Raw genomic sequence first — 19,730 nt, 5'->3', positions numbered from 1 at the left:
ATTGTCAAACTCAGGGGCGCGACTCGCGGGTGGGTCGCGGACGGGTGTCGGGAGGGTCACGGAGCCATCCGTCGCGGAGCTCCCGATCGCGCAAATCCATGCGCGACAGCCACAGCAGCTGGCTTTTAATAATGCTGGCTGCGAGCAGCCTCAAATTGGCACGGGACAGATCAAATAAATTTGGCTGCACTGCGCATACGTGCCCAATCATCGGTGCACGTGTGCGAAACTATGCACATGTGCACTGATGATCGGGCTGCATGCGCAGTGCGGCCACATTTCTTTTATATGGTCGCAACCGTTTTTTTCAAGTTCGGAGGGACCATTCGGGCCAAAGGGACCAGAAACCATTTCCTCCATTTTTGTCAGCAACAAACCAGGTAAGAGAAAATGGTGGGTCGCGCGGGTTGGCCGGCGTGGGGCACGCAGGTCGGCGGCCGTGGGTCGCGAATGTCAGCTGGATTGGGTCCCGAAGGTTGGCCAGTTGGTAAAAATGGGTCCCCGGAAAAAAAGGTTGAAAAAAATGGTCTAGAGCACCCCACCCATGCCGTTTTGTTTCCCCTAAGTTTTTTTTTTTTTTTTTTTTTTTTTGTCCCTCTTCCTACTAATCCCCATCCCACTGTTGACCTTGCTCTATTCCTCCCCCACCTACCCCAGTGGTTCTCTTTCCACCCCTTTGGTGATATGACCTCTCACCCCCCTCGCCAGGCGTTCTCTCTCCCCAGTGGGAGATGCACCGCTTCCCCCCCCTACCTCCATGTGCTAGCTTTCCTACTAGTATGGTGCCCCCCACCTCTCCAGGAGTCTATTTGACCGCCTCCTAAGCCCGCTTTGTAGGTTTCCCCTCAATCTCCTCCTCACCCTCTCCTGCGCTCTGCTGCACTCGCCCTCTCCGAACTGGTTCCCTGGTTCAGAACAAGGCGGTGCAGTCCCGCGCAAATTGTTCTTCGTTTTCTCTGCCTCCTCTGTGTCTGCCTTCTCTGTCTGCTTGCTGCTTATCCAGTTCATTCTTTTGGGTGAACTCGTCCACATCTGCAGGGACAGTAAAATAATGTTATCTGTTCTGGTACCTAACCCAGAGCCTGGCCTGGCCCACCATCCTGAATTTTTTTTGTATTCATTTACGGGATGTGGCGTCTCTGGTTAGGACAGTATTTATTGCCCACCCCTAGTTGCCCTTCAGTAGGTGGTGACGACTTGCTTTCTTGAACTGCTGCAGTCCTTGAGGTGTAGGTGCACCCACTGTGCTGTTGGGGATGGAGCTCCTGGATGTTATATGGAGTTATATTTCCAAGTCAGGGTGGTGGGTGTCTTGGGAGTGGAACCTCCAGGTGGTGGGGTTCCCAGGTATCTGCTACTCTTGTCCTTCTAGATGATAGTGGTCGTGGGTTTGGATGGGGTTGTCTAAGAAACCTTGGTGAGTTACTGCAGTGCATCTTGTAGATGGTACACACGGCTGAACACAGTTCGTCGGTGGTGGAGGGTTTGAACTTTTGTGGAAGGGGGAGCAATCAAGCGGGCTGCTTTGTCCTGGATGGTGTCAAGCTTCTTGAGTGTTATTGGAGCTGTACTCATCCAGGCAAGTGGAGAGCATTCCAGCGCACTCCTGACTTGTGCCTTGTAAGTGGTGGTCAGGCTTTAGAGGGGTCAGGCGGTGAGTTACCCACTGTAGGATTCCTGGCCTTTGATCTGCCCTGGCAGCCACATTATTAATATGGCTAGTCCAGTTCAGTTTATGATCAATGGTAACCCCAGGATGTTGATTGTGGAGGATTCAGTGAAGGTAATGTCATTGAAAGTCAAGGGGCGGCGGTTTGATCCTCTCTTGCAGGCGATGGTCATTGCCTGGCACTTGTGTGACGTGAATGTAACTTGCCACTTGTTAACAAAGAACAAAGAAATGTACAGCACAGGAACAGGCCCTTCCGCCCTCCAAGCCCGTGCTGACCATGCTGCCCGACTAAACTACAATCTTCTACACTTCCTGGGTCCGTATCCCTCTATTCCCATCCTATTCATGTATTTGTCAAGATGCCCCTTAAATTTCACTATCGTCCCTGCTTCCACCACCACCTCCGGTAGCGAGTTCCAGGCACCCACTACCCTGTGTTAAAAACACTTGCCTCGTACATCTACTCTAAACCTTGCCCCTTGCACCTTAAACCTATGCCCCCTAGTAATTGACCCCTCTACCCTGGGGAAAAACCTCTGACTATCCACTCTGTCTATGCCCCTCATAATTTTGTAGACCTCTATCAGGTCGCCCCTCAACCTCCGTCATTCCAGTGAGAACAAACCGAGTTTATTCAACCGCTCCTCATAGCTAATGCCCTCCATACCAGGCAACATTCTGGTAAATCTCTCCTGCACCCTCTAAAGCCTCCACATCCTTCTGGTAGTGTGGCGACCAGAATTGAACACTGTATTCCAAGTGTGGCCTAACTAAGGTTCTATACAGCTGCAACATGACTTGCCAATTCTTATACTCAGTGCCCCGGCCAATGAAGGCAAGCATGCCGTATACCTTCTTGACTACCTTCTCCACCTGTGTTGCCCCTTTCAGTGACCTGTGGACCTGTACTCCTAGATCTCTCTGACTTTCAATACTCTAGAGGGTTCTACCATTCACTGTATATTCCCTACCTGCATTAGACCTTCCAAAAGGCATTACCTCATATTTGTCCGGATTAAACTCCATCTGCAATCTCTCCGCCCAAGTCTCCAAACAATTTAAATCCTGCTGTATCCTCTGACAGTCCTCATTGCTATCCGCAATTCCACCAACCTCTGTGTCGTCTGCAAACTTACTAAAAAGACCAGTTACATTTTCCTCCAAATCATTTATATATACTACAAACAGCAAAGGTCCCAGCACTGATCCCTGCGGAACACCACTGGTCACAGCCCTCCAATTAGAAAAGCAGCCTTCCATTGGTACTCTGCCTTCTATGACCTAGCCAGTTCTGTATCCACCTTGCCAGCTCTCCCCTGATCCTGTGTGACTTCACCTTTTGTACTAGTCTACCATGAGGGACCTTGTCAAAGGCCTTACTGAAGTCCATATAGACAACATCCACTGCCCTACCTACATCAATCATCCTTGTGACCTCCTCGAAAAACTCTATCAAGTTAGTGAGACACGACCTCCCCTTCACAAAACCATGCTGCCTCTCACTAATACGTCCATTTGCTTCCAAATGGGAGTAGATCCTGCCTCGAAGAATTCTCTCCAGTAATTTCCCTACCACTGAAGTAAGGCTCACCGGCCTGTAGTTCCCTGGATTATCCTTGCTACCCTTGTTAAACAGAGGAACAACATTGGCTACTCTCCAGTCCTCCGGGACATCACCTGAAGACCGTGAGGATCCAAAGATTTGTGTCAAGGCCTCAGCAATTTCCTCTCCAGTCTCCTTCAGTATTCTGGGGTAGATCCCGTCAGGCCCTGGGGACTTATCTACCTTAATATTTTTTAAGACGCCCAACACCTCGCCTTTTTGGATCTCAATGTGACCCAGGCTATCTACACACCCTTCTCCAGACTCAACATCTACCAATTCCTTCTCTTTGGTGAATACTGATGCAAAGTATTCATTTAGTACCTCGCCCGTTTCCTCTGGCTCCACACATAGATTCCCTTGCCTATCCTTCAGTGGGCCAACCCTTTCCCTGGCTACCCTCTTGCTTTTTATGTACGTGTAAAAAGCCTTGGGATTTTCCTTAACCCTATTTGCCAATGACTTTTCGTGACCCCTTCTAGCCCTCCCGACTCCTTGCTTAAGTTCCTTCCTACTTTCCTTATATTCCACACAGGCTTCGTCTGTTCCCAGTCTTTTAGCCCTGACAAATGCCTCCTTTTTCTTTTTGACGAGGCCTGCAATATCTCTCGTTATCCAAGGTTCCCGAAAATTGCCGTATTTATCCTTCTTCCTCACAGGAACATGCCGGTCCTGAATTCCTTTCAACTGACACTTGAAAGCCTCCCACATGTCAGATGTTGATTTGCCCTCAAACATCCGCCCCCCCCAATCTAGGTTCTTCAGTTCCTGCCTAATATTGTTATAATTACCCTTCCCCCAATTTAGCACATTCATCCTAGGACCACTCTTATCCTTGTCCACCAGCACTTTAAAACTTACTGAATTGTGGCCACTGTTCCCGAAATGCTCCCCTACTGAAACTTCTACCACCTGGCCGGGCTCATTCCCCAATACCAGGTCCAGTACAGCCCCTTCCCTAGTTGGACTGTCTACATATTGTTTTAAGAAGCCCTCCTGGATGCTCTTTACAAACTCTGCCCTGTCTAAGCCCCTGGCACTAAGTGAGTCCCAGTCAATATTGGGGAAGTTGAAGTCTCCCATCACCACAACCCTGTTGTTTTTAGTCTTTTCCAAAATCTGTCAATCTATCTGCTCCTCTATCTCCCCGCTGGCTGTTGGGAGGCCTGTAGTAAACCCCCAACATTGTGACTGCACCCTTCTTATTCCTGATCTCTACCCATATAACCTCACTGCCCTCTGAGGTGTCCTCCCGTAGTACAGCTGTGATAGTCTCCCTAACCAGTAGCGCAACTCCGCCTCCCCTTTTACATCCCCCTCTATCCCGCCTGAAACATCTCAATCCTGGAACGTTTAGCTGCCAATCCTGCCCTTCCCTCAACCAGGTCTCTGTAATGGCAACAACATCATCGTTCCAAGTACTTATCCAAGCTCTAAGTTCATCTGCCTTACCCGTAATACTTCTTGCATTAAAACATATGCCCTTCAGGCCACCAGACCCGCTGTGTTCAGCAACTTCTCCCTGCCTGCTCTGCCTCAGAGCCACACTGTCCCTATTCCCTAGTTCTCCCTCAATACTCCCACCTTCTGACCTATTGCTCCCGTGCCCACCCCCCTGCCATACTAGTTTAAACCCTCCCGTGTGACACTAGCAAACCTCGCGGCCATGATATTTATGCCTCTCCAGTTTAGATGCAACCCATCCTTAAATAGGTCACACCTGCCCCGGAAGAGCTCCCAGTGGTCCAGATAACGGAAACCCTCCCTCCTACACCAGCTGTTCAGCCGAAACCTGGATATTGTCCAGGTCTTGCTGCATTGACATGGGCTGCTTCATTATCTGAGGAGTCTCGAATGGTGCTGAACATTGTGCAGTCGTCCGCAAACATCCCCACTTCTGACCTTATGATGGAAGGGAGATCATTGATCAAGCAGCTGAAGATGGTTGGGCCTAGGACACTACCCTGAGGAATTCCTGCAGTGATGTCCTGGAGCTGAGATTATTGACCTTCAACCATCACAACCATCTTCCTTTGTGCCAGGTACGACTCCAACCAATGGAGAGTTTTCCCCTGATTCCTATTGACTCCAATTTAGCTAGGGCTCCTTGATGCCATACTGGGTCAAATGTTGCCTTGATGTTCTTGTACAAGACTAACTTCGCCCTGTTAAATTCTGCCTGGCGCTTTGCCAGGTCCTCCCCAATGTCTTGATAGACTCTGACTCTATGCCCCTTTCAGCTGCAGGCCTTCGTTTGGCTGGCCCAGCAAAGGATCTTTTTCCGGTCCTGGTATCTGTGCAACTTGCCAATGATCGCTCTCGGCTGCCCTTTGGTTTCAGCCGGAGCGACCTATGAGCCCTGTCCATCTCCAGCAGCTTGGGGAAGCTGGCTCTCCCCATTAGGTTCCCTTCTTGATTTTCTGAGCTAAATTCCTTTCTTTCTACTGTCTTTACCCCATCCTTGATTATTAATGTTATTCCTCTTTTCCCATTTTGCCCAGCTCTTCTAAAAATTAAGTCTGCTGGAATATTTAGTTGCCAGTCTTGGTCACTTTGCAGTCAGGTCTCATCAGTAGCTATTAGATCATATCTAACAAGTTATGTAAGGGGCTTTTCACAGTAACTTCATTGAAGCCTACTTGTGACAATAAGCGATTTTAAACAGCAGGGGGGCTGTTTGGCACAGGGCTAAATCGCTGGATTTTAAAGCAGACCAAGGCAGGCCAGCAGCACGGTTCAATTCCCGTACCAGCCTCCCCGAACTGGCGCTGGAATGTGGCGACTAGGGGCTTTTCACAGTAACTTCATTTGAAGCCTACTTGTGACAATAAGTGATTTTCATTCATTTTCATTTCATGTCTATGCCATTAATTCATCTAATATGTTTCCATCAGTTTTGTAGGGTATAGAAAATCTTCCCATAGAGGTTATGGGGTTGCAGAGGGCAGCATAAGATTTTTTTTAAAGTCTCGTGTCAGTGGGGCTAACTCCATTAGCTGTCAGTCGCTGATGTTCTTTGAGGAAAATATTTACACTGCGGACATAAGGAGGTTGAATATGTGATAGAACAGGAAGTACTTGAGCTGTGTTGGTCTCAATGCTTCAGAAATAATCCTCATGGCTTCCTGGACGTGGATACCTACCATGTTTGTGTGGTGGCCCCTGAACCAGGTTGAGTAGCCGTACTCTGCTGTTGGGTAGATGAAGGCGAATAAAGCAGTGTGTAATTCATCGGCACAGCTGTCCCAGCTGGTACACACCAGTTTCTATAAGAGATTCACTCTCATCTTGACCTTCGCCCAGGTGTTCTGGTCTTGTTGCTAGTAGAGCAATACACAGTCAAGTGTGATGCTAAGGTACTTTGGCATTGGATCATGTGCGAGTGGCTGGTTATAGAACTGGATGTCAAGTTCTTCCCTGGTTTTCAATAGTGCACCTCATGAGTCACCAACCTCAACCTGGTAACTGATTTGAGTGGTGAAGTCTCAGGTTTGAACCGTCCTTGGAAAATCTGGACCACCTTCAACCTCCTGAGGGCAGGCCAGACCAGGAGATACATGACCACTTTCTCCACAGGAACAGCTCAATTATGGTGACCATCCAAACCAGGCCATCATCTACATACTGAACACCTGCCTTGGTGGTGTCTCAACTATTCATCCTGCATCAGCTGCCCTTGAATGGATTATTAACTGTAACATAACTATTTCCCCAACTGTACAACATATATTTATCTAATATGTTGTAAATGCTTTTCACGTTCCGATATATAGTGCCTTAAGCTTTGACTTTTATCAAGCTCCTCCTGACCTCACCTTGGTAATTAATTTTCTATTACCTTTGTTCTTCTCATAACTGCCCCTCCCTGATCCACTCTGCTTAATGTTTGCTTAAATTCCTCCTCTGCTCTAGAGCCTGGACATTTCCGTTGCTGCTTTCCAATTTATCCTTTACAAAGTATTCCCACACCCCTTTTTAGTTTAAAGGCCTGTCTACTGCCCCAGTTATTTGACTCACTAGGAAACTGGTCCAAGCCCAGATAAAGAGGAGCCTAATCCCAACATAACAGCCCCCAGTTACCCAAGTTCTGGTGCATGTGATCCATGAAGTGAAACCTCCTCCTCTCACACTATATTTTCAGGCATGCAAATCATTTTCTAATCTGTTTATTCCTATGCTAGTTGTTGTGTGGCTCAGTTAACAATTCAGAGAAGATTGCTTTTGAGGTTCTGCTTTTTAATTTGGACCCAATCTCCTCAAACTCTCTCAGCAGAATACCATTTCTAGTTCTACCTAATGTAGTTAGTTCGTTTGTGTGCACTATGACACCTGGGTCCTACCACTGTCCCTCCATACACAAACTAAATTTGTTCTCCTTTTTCTGTTAGCTTTAGTGGTAACTATCTTGTATCCAATAGCTTCTAGTTTTGGCTTCTCTCACAAGTGGAGCTATTCTGTCTCTGCATCTACCATATCCAACCTGTTCATAATTTTTAAGACTTCTATTAGGTGACCACTAAGTCTTCTCTTTTCTAAATAAAAAAGCCCCAACCTGTTAATTTTTTTTCAGTGGCTGTAATCTGCCAGTTCTGGTATCACCTTTATGAATCTTTATTGCAATTTCTCCAGTGCTTATGAATCATTTTTATAGCATAGAGTGAAGAATTGCGCTCGTTACTCAAGAGTGGGTTAACCACTGCCCTATGCATACTTAACATAACTTCATTACTTTTTGAATTATTTACCCCTAGAAAATAAGCCCGTGTTTTGGCATTTGTGATTGCCAACCTGTAATGTTGCTTTTAATGATTTGTTCCAGTAGCCATTGATCCCTTTGCTCTTTTACCCTATCCAGTTGATGTAAATGATGTTTTTATTCACACTAAACTATATCACCCCTCCATTATCTGTGTTAAATATCATTTTCCACTTAATTACACAATATGTGGATTTTCTAATATAGAACATAGAACATAGAAAATACAGCACAGAACAGGCCCTTCGGCCCACGATGTTGTGCCGAACCTTTGTCCTAGATTAATCATAGATTATCATTGAATTTACAGTGCAGAAGGAGGCCATTCGGCCCTTTGAGTCTGCACCGGCTCTTGGAAAGAGCACCCTACCCAAACTCAACACCTCCACCCAACACCAAGGGCAATTTGGACATTAAGGGCAATTTATCATTGGCCAATTCACCTAACCCGCACATCTTTGGACTGTGGGAGGAAACCGGAGCACCCGGAGGAAACCCACGCAGACACTGGGAGGACGTGCAGACTCCGCACAGACAGTGACCCAAGCCGGAATCGAACCTGGGACCCTGGAGCTGTGAAGCAATTGTGCTATCCACAATGCTACCGTGCTGCCCTTGAGAACAAATAAATCTACACTATATCATTTTACCGTCATCCATGTACATATCCAATAGCTGCTTGAAGGTCCCTAATGTTTCCGACTCAACTACTTCCACAGGCAGTGCGTTCCATGCCCCCACTACTCTCTGGGTAAAGAACCTACCTCTGATATCCCTCCTATATCTTCCACCTTTCACCTTAAATTTATGTCCCCTTGTAATGGTTTGTTCCACCCGGGGGAAAAGCCTCTGACTGTCTACTCTATCTATTCCCCTGATCATCTTATAAACCTCTATCAAGTCGCCCCTCATCCTTCTCCGTTCTAATGAGAAAAGGCCTAGCACCCTCGACCTTTCCTCGTAAGACCTACTCTCCATTCCAGGCAACATCCTGGTAAATCTTCTTTGCACCTTTTCCAAAGCTTCCACATCCTTCCTAAAATGAGGCGACCAAAACTGTACACAATACTCCAAATGTGGCCTTACCAAAGATTTGTACAGCTGCATCATCACCTCACGGCTCTTAAATTCAATCCCTCTGTTAATGAACGCGAGTACACAATGGGCCTTCTTCACAGCTCTATCCACTTGAGTGGCAACTTTCAAAGATGTATGAACATAGACCCCAAGATCTCTCTGCTCTTCCACATTGCCAAGAACTCTACCGTTAACCCTGTATTCCGCATTCATATCTGTCCTTCCAAAATGGATAACCTCACACTTTTCAGGGTTAAACTCCGTCTGCCACTTCTCAGCCCAGCTCTGCATTCTATCTATGTCTCTTTGCAGCCGACAACAGCCCTCCTTACTATCCACAACTCCACCAATCTTCGTATCGTCTGCAAATTTACTGACCCACCCTTCAACTCCCTCATCCAAGTCATTCATGAAAATCACAAACAGCAGAGGACCCAAAACTGATCCCTGCGGTACGCCACTGGTAACTGGGAACCAGGCTGAATATTTGCCATCCACCACCACTCTCTGACTTCTATCGGTTAGCCAGTTCGTTATCCAACTGGCCAAATTTCCCACTATCCCATGCCTCCTTACTTTCTGCATAAGCCTACCATGGGGAACTTTATCAAATGCCTTACTAAAATCCATGTACACTACATCCACTGCTTTACCTTCATCCACATGCTTGGTCACCTCCTCAAAGAATTCAATAAGATTTGTAAGGCAAGACCTACCCCTCACAAATCCGTGCTGACTATCCCGAATCAAGCAGTGTCTTTCCAGATGCTCAGAAATCCTATTCTTCAGTACCCTTTCCATTACTTTGCCTACCACCGAAGTAAGACTAACTGGCCTGTAATTCCCAGGGTTATCCCTAGTCCCTTTTTTGAACAGGGGCACGACATTCGCCACTCTCCAATCCCCTGGTACCACCCCTGTTGACAGTGAGGACGAAAAGATCATTGCCAACGGCTCTGCAATTTCATCTCTTGCTTCCCATAGAATCCTTGGATATATCCCGTCAGGCCCAGGGGACTTGTCTATCCTCAAGTTTTTCAAAATGCCCAACACATCTTCCTTTCTGACAAGTATTTCCTCGAGCTTACCAATCTGTTTCACACTGTCCTCTCCAACAATATCGCCCCTCTCATTTGTAAATACAGAAGAAAAGTACTCGTTCAAGACCTCTCCTATCTCTTCAGACTCAATACACAATCTCCCGCTACTGTCCTTGATCGGACCTACCCTCGCTCTAGTCATTCTCATATTCCTCACATATGTGTAAAAGGCCTAATGTTTTGTTTTATTATGTAGCAGTCTTCCTCAAGGTTACATATATATAACCTGCTCTCAAAACGTTTGGTATCAACTATAAACTTTGGGAGAGTTACTTGTGTGAAGTCCAAATCATTTGTATAAATTATGCCTAACAGTGGTCCAAGCACTGATCCTCGGGGAACATCATATTCTACGTTCCTCCAAATTAGTAACTAGCCCTTCCTCTCCATTTTCGTTTTTCTCCGGCCAATTGTTCTGATCTGTTTGTTCCTATGCTAGTTGGTGTGCGGGGGTTTGGGTAATTATTACTTGTAAGATCCTGCTTTACAAGCTTGCTCTGAACTCCGAACGTCAAATTAGCAGCACCCCTTCCCCAACCTTTTGTATGTCATTAGCTCTGACATGGATATATGTGAGCAAATTGGAGGTGAAGTAATATAATACAATTTTAGTAATAGATTTGCAATGGTTAACAGATTTGTTACTAATACTCCACAGTGAAATCGCAACCCAAGAAGTGAGAATGTACCAAATATAATGTGGAAACCCATGAGTTTATTTTATAGTGCTTAACTAGAGCTGTGGGTAATAGCTTAATTTGATGGGGGAAAGAATAAATAGAGTAAAGTAGACTGCTTGGAAGGCAAAGTAAATATTCAATATATATATAAGTAATAAGGAAGTAGAAATATTGAAAGAATTAATATCAGGAGGCAATCAGGATATGGAAAAACAAAAAAAGTTGCAAAATTAAGGGGAGCCAATATGGTGATATAAAACACGATTGCAAAGCTATATCTGACTCAAAATAGCAAGATAAGATATAGTAATAACTGAAATATGGCTGCAGAAGGGACTGGAATGGCAATTAAATATACCCGGAATATCGCCAGGAGGGATAAAATAAGAAGAAATCAGGCAACAGTATTAGTTAGAGACAATGGGCACGATCATTGAGTCTGCACTTGCCGTCTGTGGGATCAGTGGCGCGGGCAGAAAACCTTGTGAGAATTGGGAAATGCGATTCCTGCTGGAGAGCTAGATATTGCCCTCACTGGCGACAGCATGAGATTCACGTCCACAAAGGGGTTGAACCTCATTTAAAAGCTATTAATAATAACAATCTTTATTGTCACAAGTAGGATTACATTAACACTGCAATGAAGTTACTGTGAAAATCCCCTAGTCGCCACATTCGGGTATACAGAAGGAGTACTCAGAATGTCCAAATTGCCTAACAGCATGTCTTTCGCGACTTGTGGGAGGAAACCAGAGCACCCGGAGGAAACCCATGCAGATACAGGGAGAAGGTGCAGACTCCGGGAATCGAACCTGGGACCCTGCTGCTGTGAAGCTACAGTGCTAATCTACTGTGCTACCATGACACCTGGCGGGCCCCCTAGCCAAATGATTCCCTTCCTCACTAAATATTCATATGAGCTTTACAACAGGTTTGGCTCGATGTAAGGCAGCAGAGGGGATCCAGGCAGTAGAGGGGATCCCTGTATGGGCGAAGAGGTAAATATAGCTCCCAGGGGAGTAGAGGGACATGCCTGGGCAGTGCTGACCTGCTGTACCAACCTGTGCAGGGGGGGAAATAGCAGGGCGAGGCCTAGTGAGAGCACCATGGAGGAGGGTACACATTGTGTGGTGCGGGGGAACGCCATGGAAGATTGCTTGGTGGGTGGAGGGGAGCGAGTGGACTGTCATTTAAGGTTGTTGCAGGGAGGGAGCGGAGAGAGCCCCAAATTCCTTTGTGATGGGGGCCTTTAGGCTGCAGTGCTTATCGGGGCTCCTATTAAAGATGGCACCCCGATATTTTTGGAGCCGGATGCCAGCTCTGAGGCCCTGCACGTCGATGTAAACCACGACCTGTCTAAGAGGCTCAAGATTTGTAAAGGAAATTGATCTGTGCAACTAAAGAATTGCATGCCAGTTTTCAGTGTGAACCTGACACTTCGCCAAATTCTGGTAAGATTCCGCCCAATACCATTCCCTACATGTAAAGGTTTAAATAGACAAGTGATCCAAATGGTATCTCTTTCAATTGAGATGAAGAATAGAGAAGAACAGTGAAGTCCCCACCTTTGCAACTGCCTTGTTCGTGCTTTCACTTACCCGCTCTGAACTTTGCTCACATGATGCAGTGTACAATGTTTGTTCATCTACGTTTTGTTTCTCCCTGCAATGATTGCATTCTAATGCCGGGGTCACATGACATGGGCAGACGCTCATGTGATTTTCTTTTGCAAGTAGCTTTTGGTATGTCCTATGTGTTTGTGTGTTGATCCAGGTCGGAAGAAACTTCCGGACATGGAGACGACATAACGGCATATCTTCACATCTATATAAAAGCAAATTACTGCGGATGCTGGAATCTGAAATGAAAGAGAAAATGCTGGAAAATCTCAGCAGGTCTGGCAGCATCTGTAGGGAGAGAAACGAGCTAACGTTTCGAGTCCAAATGACTCTTTGTCAAAACTAACAGTCAGAGAATTGGGGAATATTTATACGGTATAAATATTCCCCACGTTCTCTGACTGTTAACTTTGACAAAGAGTCATTGGACTCGAAACATTAGATCTTCACATCTATGCCAATGGGGCTGTTTAGCACAGGGCTAAATCGCTGGCTTTGAAAGCGGACCAAGGCAGGCCAGCAGCACGGTTCGATTCCCGTAACAGCGTCCACGAACAGGCGCCGGAATGTGGTGACTAGGGGCTTTTCACAGTAACTTCATTTGAAGCCTGCTTGTGACAATAAGCGATTTTCATTTCATTTCTGTTAAAGAAAGTGGCAATTGAGGCATTTTGTTAAGTGATTTTATATTGGGAACTAACCTGAAAAATTTTCAAATCTTCACCGATGTCCAGTGTTGCTCAGATGCTTCCCGTCTGTCTCGCACAGGTACTGCAGCTCAATATTCTGTAGCATAACTGCCCATAGCAATACTGCCATTGCATGGCTGGAACCTGTCTAAATGAGTCTCATTGAAGCAAATGTTCATTGTTCATGATTTTGCCATCTGCGAAGTTTCGCAGGAACATAACCCCTGCAAACAGCAGGACATTTTACTATAAAGTAAAAAAAAGTAAAGTCACCATAGTCCCAGATGACCATAGGTTTCTTTCCCCTTCTTTCCCCTTTGAGGGGGAGAGCTGACTGGTTGTGATTTAACTTAAGAATCACCACACCTTGGGTGAGGAGGAAGGTTGAATAACCTCAGTCGCGCTGTTGGCCTCACTCTGCATCACAAACCAGCTGTCCAGGCAACTGAGCTAAACAAAAACAGAAACTGCTGGACAATCTCAGGTCTGACACCATATGTGGAGAGAGAAGGGTACTATCGTTTCGAGCATCGATGACACTTTGTCAAATTTAGCATCACATTATAGTTGGTAATGGTGGTGGAGGGAAGGTGAGACTGAGGACACCAAAAAAACTACAGTTTTCAGGTGGCGACATGATGGGCTGGATTCTCTGTCGCCAGAGCAGAATTCCTGATGCAGCGGAGAATCCAGCATTGGGCATAAAACAGGATTGTGCCTGGCTCCGATCCTGTTCCAATGCTCCAGTCCTCCGCTGGCGGAAATATAGAGGGTCACGTCCGTCCCAATGGGAGGATGCAAATGGGTTCATTCATTGCATTTTCATCCTATTAATGGGCTGGGCACCATATCCCCAAGCCCTTGTGAATCTCCAGGTTCTCTGGGCTGGGATTCATGTCGATGAGAATTGGCGCAGGTATTTACTAGTGTAGCCCTGGCGTGGTGTACGTCATGGTGGGCTAAATGGGTAACTCTTTCCCCCCCCCCCCCCCCCCCCCCCAAAGTCCAACAGAGGGCCACCCCCCTCCACGCCCACACAATGTAAATCTTGCCCAACCCACCCCCACCAGAAACCCCCTATTACAGAGAACCCACCAGGAATACCCTCCTACCCCCGATAAGAACGACCGCCGTCTGGAAGTTAGAGAGAAGTCCAGACAGAGACAGTGAAAAAAATATCACTGCTTCAAAACTCACTGGTGCAATACATTTGCTGGCTCAGGCAGAGGGAGCAGCACCTGTAAATTCCAGGAAAGAGGAAACCACATTAGCTGGATTTAAACCCCTCAGATCTTTGATTTGAAAGCCTTTCATTCATATCTATGTGAAATTGATTCTACTGGGCTGTGTTTGGCAGCTTCCACACATACCCAGCTGTCTGGATTGTTTAATTCATCTCTCTTTATGCTTGAATGGATTTCAAGTAGTCAGCTGTGAAACTAACAATGTTCATAAATACCTAGCTATGATTGACAGTTCTTGGACAATATCAAAGCCAGTTAAGTGCTCGCACTTCCACTCCTTCTCTGCAGAATGCATTTAACTGGCTTTTATATAGTCTTAAGAGCTGTCAATCATAGTCTCCCAAATGGAGAATTCTGAACAATGTAATTAGAGCATCACAAGTGATGAGTTTGCATTGGTACTTTCCATTATCAAGATGGACACAGGCACTTGCTTATGTGAAGGTTGAAAGAAACTGTGCAGAATTAAATTTAATGTTAAGTGTTGTAATATTGTGCCTGCATGCTATTGTAATGTAAAGGTGCCCAGCAGCGCAAGGGTTAACATGGGACTGGAGAATAGCACTGCTCACGTTATGAATTATGGAGTCACATGGAAAGAGATTCTGGAAGATAGCAGTCTGGACAGAACCTCTGTAAGGAAGCAGTCTACCTGCATGGAGACAGTGCCATGCATGACTATAAACTGGGATTTTTGAATAGTTATAAAGACCAACAATAAATGGTTCATGTTTAAACATACAAATCCCAAGACTTCCTACTCAACGTCACCGCTCATAATATTGTAACGTGACTGGCAGCAATGGGAGCTCCTTAAGGATAACACATCAGAGATAGTACAATAATCAGGGGAAGCTAAATCCGATAACCCAAAGCAGTATCAGAAGATATGAAAATTTGAAGCTGAACTAGAGAAACATGCACCTAAGAAGAAAGATTGTTGGAGTGAGAGTCCACAAACTGGTGAGCAAAATGCAAAAATAAAGCCTTACTTGTAATATACTCCGAAGACAGCTGAAAGAGACCTGCAAGTAAAAAGTAAAGGTGGGGGGAAAAAAATGAAAAATAAGGCTGAATGACGAGAGTTAAATACAAACATCTGCAGTGCATAGCTGAAAGAAAAGGCCTGCAGAGTTTTTTTAAAAAAAAAGTATTTTACTCTAAATGTCTTTTAAAAATGGCAATCGGGGCAGCAGTGGTTAGCACTGTTGCCACACGGCGCTGAGGTCCCAGGTTCGATCCTGGCCCCGTGTCACTGTCCGTGCGGAGTTTGCACATTCTCCCCATGTTTGTGTGGGTCTCACCCCCACAACCCAAAAAATGTGCAGGGTAGATGACTCGGCCACGCTAAATTGCCCTTTTATTGGAAATAAAATAATTGGGTACTCTTAAGTTTATTTTTTTTCAAATGGCAATCAGAGCCAAGAGAAGGCCATGGCTTTAAATTAGAAAAACAGCCATCCAAAACCCAAAACGTGTGGGAGAATAAAAAAAGCCCAACAGCTCACACCTTTAAAGCGAAGGGCACTGTGCTAAAACTCCCACAGCAGAGTACAATGGAAAATGGCCTGCATGAGGTGAAAGAAGGGGGAAAAAAAGCATAACGTTGAAATCGGCCTTTGAAGGCCAAAGAAGGAAATGCTGCAATTCTAGAAGTTTAAAGCCCACGATCGCGGGAATCCCAAAAAGCACGGGAGAACAAAGAGAAAAAATCGGCAGCTACAGAGATAAAAACGGTTACTGCCTTAAAGTGGCAACATGTAAATACAAGAAATAAAACATATGCCTATGGACAACAAATTAGAAGAGCCAGACACATTTGTAGTATGGAAAGGGCTAAACCAGTCCCAGGAGTGGGAGTCTGGAGAAGACAAGTTTTCATGTACAGAATACAGGTTAAATAAAGAATCGGAAAAAGCACCGGTTGGTAAGATTTTGGTTCATTTACTGGTGAAGTACTCCACAGCTAATGTATAAATCTTTATTTGCAACAACATTTGGTGAGATGTTAAAAGGCTTTGACAGATATTCTAGACTCCCAAGTTGTGAAGAATGCAGACAATAGAAGAAAGTCTAGAACACTCAACCCCCCACCAAAGCACTGAGGGAAACAAGAGGCTCCAAGGGAGAGGGCAACCAGGGATCCCAGAGGGTGACAACAGGAGAATAAAGAGTTGCAAAATGGTTGATAGTCCTTCCAAGATCAATGCGTGGCCATTCAGCTACATGATGAGAAGACCGTCTTAAACAGCGGAATGGAAGCACAGCAGGAGACACTTGAGACACTTCTGAATTACAGGAAAGCTGAAGATGTAGCAAGCGAGCTTCTAAAAGGAAAAGAGAACCTGTTGAAAGATATTCACATGCTACAAGAATCCCTCAGGACCAAGGTTACTCAAATTACAAAGAGAAGGACAATGAATTTTGCATCATTGAACAACATGAAGAATCAGATGGCAGAACTTACTCCGTAATGTTCAATTTTCCAGGAGGCAGCTGAAAGCTACAAGAAACAGACTACAGAGCTGAAGAAACAGTTGAATGAAAAAGAGGATGTATTGTAAGGAAAAGCAGTAGAACTTTCCAAACTGCAAAGCAGAAAATGAAGTAATGAGTTATACAATTAAAGAACTGAAACAAGTTTGGTGACTGACCTGGCCAGAGACGAGGGCAAACCTCTGCTGCTAAGGGGAAAAGAAAAGACAGAAATGAGCTTGGAAAGTAAATCTGACCAAGCACAAGACACTGTTAAAATAAAAAGCACTGGATGTCTCAGACGTCCTGAAAAATCATTAAGCTGACTGACCAGATTTATAAGCTCGCAAAATGATTTTGCAAATGCAGCAACAAACAAATGTTTGGCTGAAATTGTGAAGCAAGTGGAAATTAGGGTTCCAGTTGCAAAACCTATATGTTCGGCAAGAACATGACGGATACCATTGAAAAAGAAAATTCGAGTCCACTATAAAAACTAAGAGTGTACATTCCCCTTGGAAGGAATGGGACAAACCCTCTGTGTCCCAAAAAAGCGGATGAGTTGTTAACAAAGTGGAACACCACTCAAAGAAGCAAAATAAAAAGTGAATCAAACAGAGATAGCCAAGGACCGGAAACACAGAGTACTCCTACCATTCTTCCAAATGTGACACACCTTGATGTGGAAGAACTGTCGGACTCAAGATCATCTGAATTTGTTAAGTCAGAGACATGCATGGCGGAGAAGGGATAGCAAGTAAAGATTGTATTGTAATATTCTATTAGAAGGGAGGAAGTTTTCTTTAGAGAAGAAAGGGAATGTTGTAATATAGTGCCTGCATGCTATTGTAATGTAATGCTGCTTGACAGCAAGGGTTAACTGGAGAACTGAGACTGGAGAATAGCTCCACACATGGCATGATGTATAGAGTCACATGGTAAGAGACTCTGTGTGAGAGAACAGTCTACAGGAACCCTCTTAAGTAAGCAGCCTACCTGCATGGAGACTGCACTGTTCATGACTGAAGCCTGGGATCTGTGAATAGTTAAAGACTAATGATAAATGGCTCATGTTTAACATACAAGTCTCAAAAACATCACCGTGCAGCATATTAGTAGAATATTATGTAGGATCAATTTTTGCTTGTTATTATTTTTATGCCACTTTTGATATAAAATCTTAATGAATTGGTAAATCCAAGTGTATAATTTTGACTTTCTATGATAAATAATTATGTTAAATTTCCATGGAGCTAAGATTAGTTTGCCTCTTCCTTTTGGAATGACATCTTCTGAAATTGTAGGAGACAATTCAATAATTCCCATGTAAATTTGACTTCTATATATATCCCTAAGTAAAGCAATTTGAGATTAGGCTTAATTTTTCGTTGGGTGTGTGTTCTCTCCACTCAAGCCCATGATTGCCACCCATTCATGTCAAGTAAAAACTGTGGGCTGGAAAGTGCAGAAGTAGACCATACATCTTTAGAAAAATTATGTTTCCTTTTCTTTTCAGGCTGCCAGGAACTGTTTAGTGAGTGAATCACACGTGGTGAAAGTGTCTGATTTTGGAATGACCAGGTAATACCAAGTATTAGTATCAAGCATATTCATGTTTATTGGCTACAACAACAACTTATATTTGTATAGTGTCTTTTTGAAATAAGATATACAAGGCACTTAACAGGAGAATTCTGAAACAAAATATGGCACCGGACTGCCTGAAGAAATATTAGGCCGACTAACCAAAAACTTGGTCAAAAAGGTAAGGTTTGAGGAGTGTCTTAAAGGAAATAAGCAAATGCAGAGAGGTGTAGGGAGGAGGGTATTCTAGCGTTTAGGGCCTGGGCAAATGAAGGCCTGAGCAGCAGTGGTGGAGCAATAAAATTGGGATTGCTAAAGAGGCCAGAATTAGAGGAGCACAGACTGGGACGGATTTACAGTGTAACACATTGTCCCTTGGCACAGACCCTCCAAAGACAGGGGGCCCCAAAATTATGAGTGAGTCTGTCGCAGCCAATCAGGGACAGAACTACTTTAAAATCTTTTCCAGAATGTACATGGCAATCACTCTGCGTAGCGAATCACAGGCTATTACCCTACAAATTACATTACCCATGGGGCTGCTATGCGCCTGCACAGTGAGGAGCAGCAGTATGAAATCGGGGAGGCCCAGCCCGTGGTGGCTGAATGGAGTTGTAGTTCTGATAAGTGCAGCAGTAGTTGGCAATCCGCGTTCGGCAGTTCAAATCTGAGAAAGCGCAAGCCCTAGTGGCTGTCACAGGGGTGAGGCTGGAATTGGGGGTGCACGCGTGTAAACCTCAGCACCAGGAGGCAGGATTGGGGTCATTTAACACCCTCGGCAAGTCCGCCGCCCCTTCAACCTTCTCCCCCCATTCCCTCTTAACCTCTTTCACGATTCCCCCCTCCTTCACACCCTGGCCTTGTAGGAAAATGTTGATTGTGTGGGAGGGAGAGAGTGAGAGGAAGTGTGTGTGGGAGGGAGAGTGTGAGAGGAAGTGTATGTGTGGGAAACCTGTTTGTTTTCAGGCTCCTTCAACAGTGAGCTGATGCTAACAGCAGCATCCACCCGCGGTTGTACCACTTGGCATTGTGATGCTGTTGTACTGTAAGTGTTCAAGGGGCAGTCGCTATTGCAGTAAGGTGTGAGGTACATCAGCTCATCAAGAGAGAAGCACATTCCACAAGTAAATCCCTCGCCCTTGGCAGGGCCAAGTCAGTCCACTTTAAATCGGCATTCCCCCAGAAAGAACAATGTAATAATTTTTTTAAAATATAATCTTCATTGTCACAA

At 45.1% G+C, this 19,730-nt stretch overlaps 1 protein-coding gene across 2 annotated transcripts in view; it reads left to right on the top strand.

Moving 5' to 3' along the window:
- Nucleotides 1-19,730, top strand: part of tec (tec protein tyrosine kinase) — a 266,972-nt gene that overhangs the window by 223,976 nt on the left and 23,266 nt on the right. For both annotated transcript variants that reach the window (XM_072496724.1, XM_072496725.1), the window contains exon 15: nt 18,432-18,496. In XM_072496724.1, coding sequence (XP_072352825.1) covers nt 18,432-18,496 — 65 coding nt within the window. The remainder of the gene's footprint in view (nt 1-18,431; nt 18,497-19,730) is intronic.

This window comes from Scyliorhinus torazame, chromosome 3 (genome assembly GCF_047496885.1).
Source record: "Scyliorhinus torazame isolate Kashiwa2021f chromosome 3, sScyTor2.1, whole genome shotgun sequence".
Classification (NCBI taxonomy): domain Eukaryota; kingdom Metazoa; phylum Chordata; class Chondrichthyes; order Carcharhiniformes; family Scyliorhinidae; genus Scyliorhinus; species Scyliorhinus torazame.
This window is presented reverse-complemented; position numbering and strand designations above follow the sequence as displayed.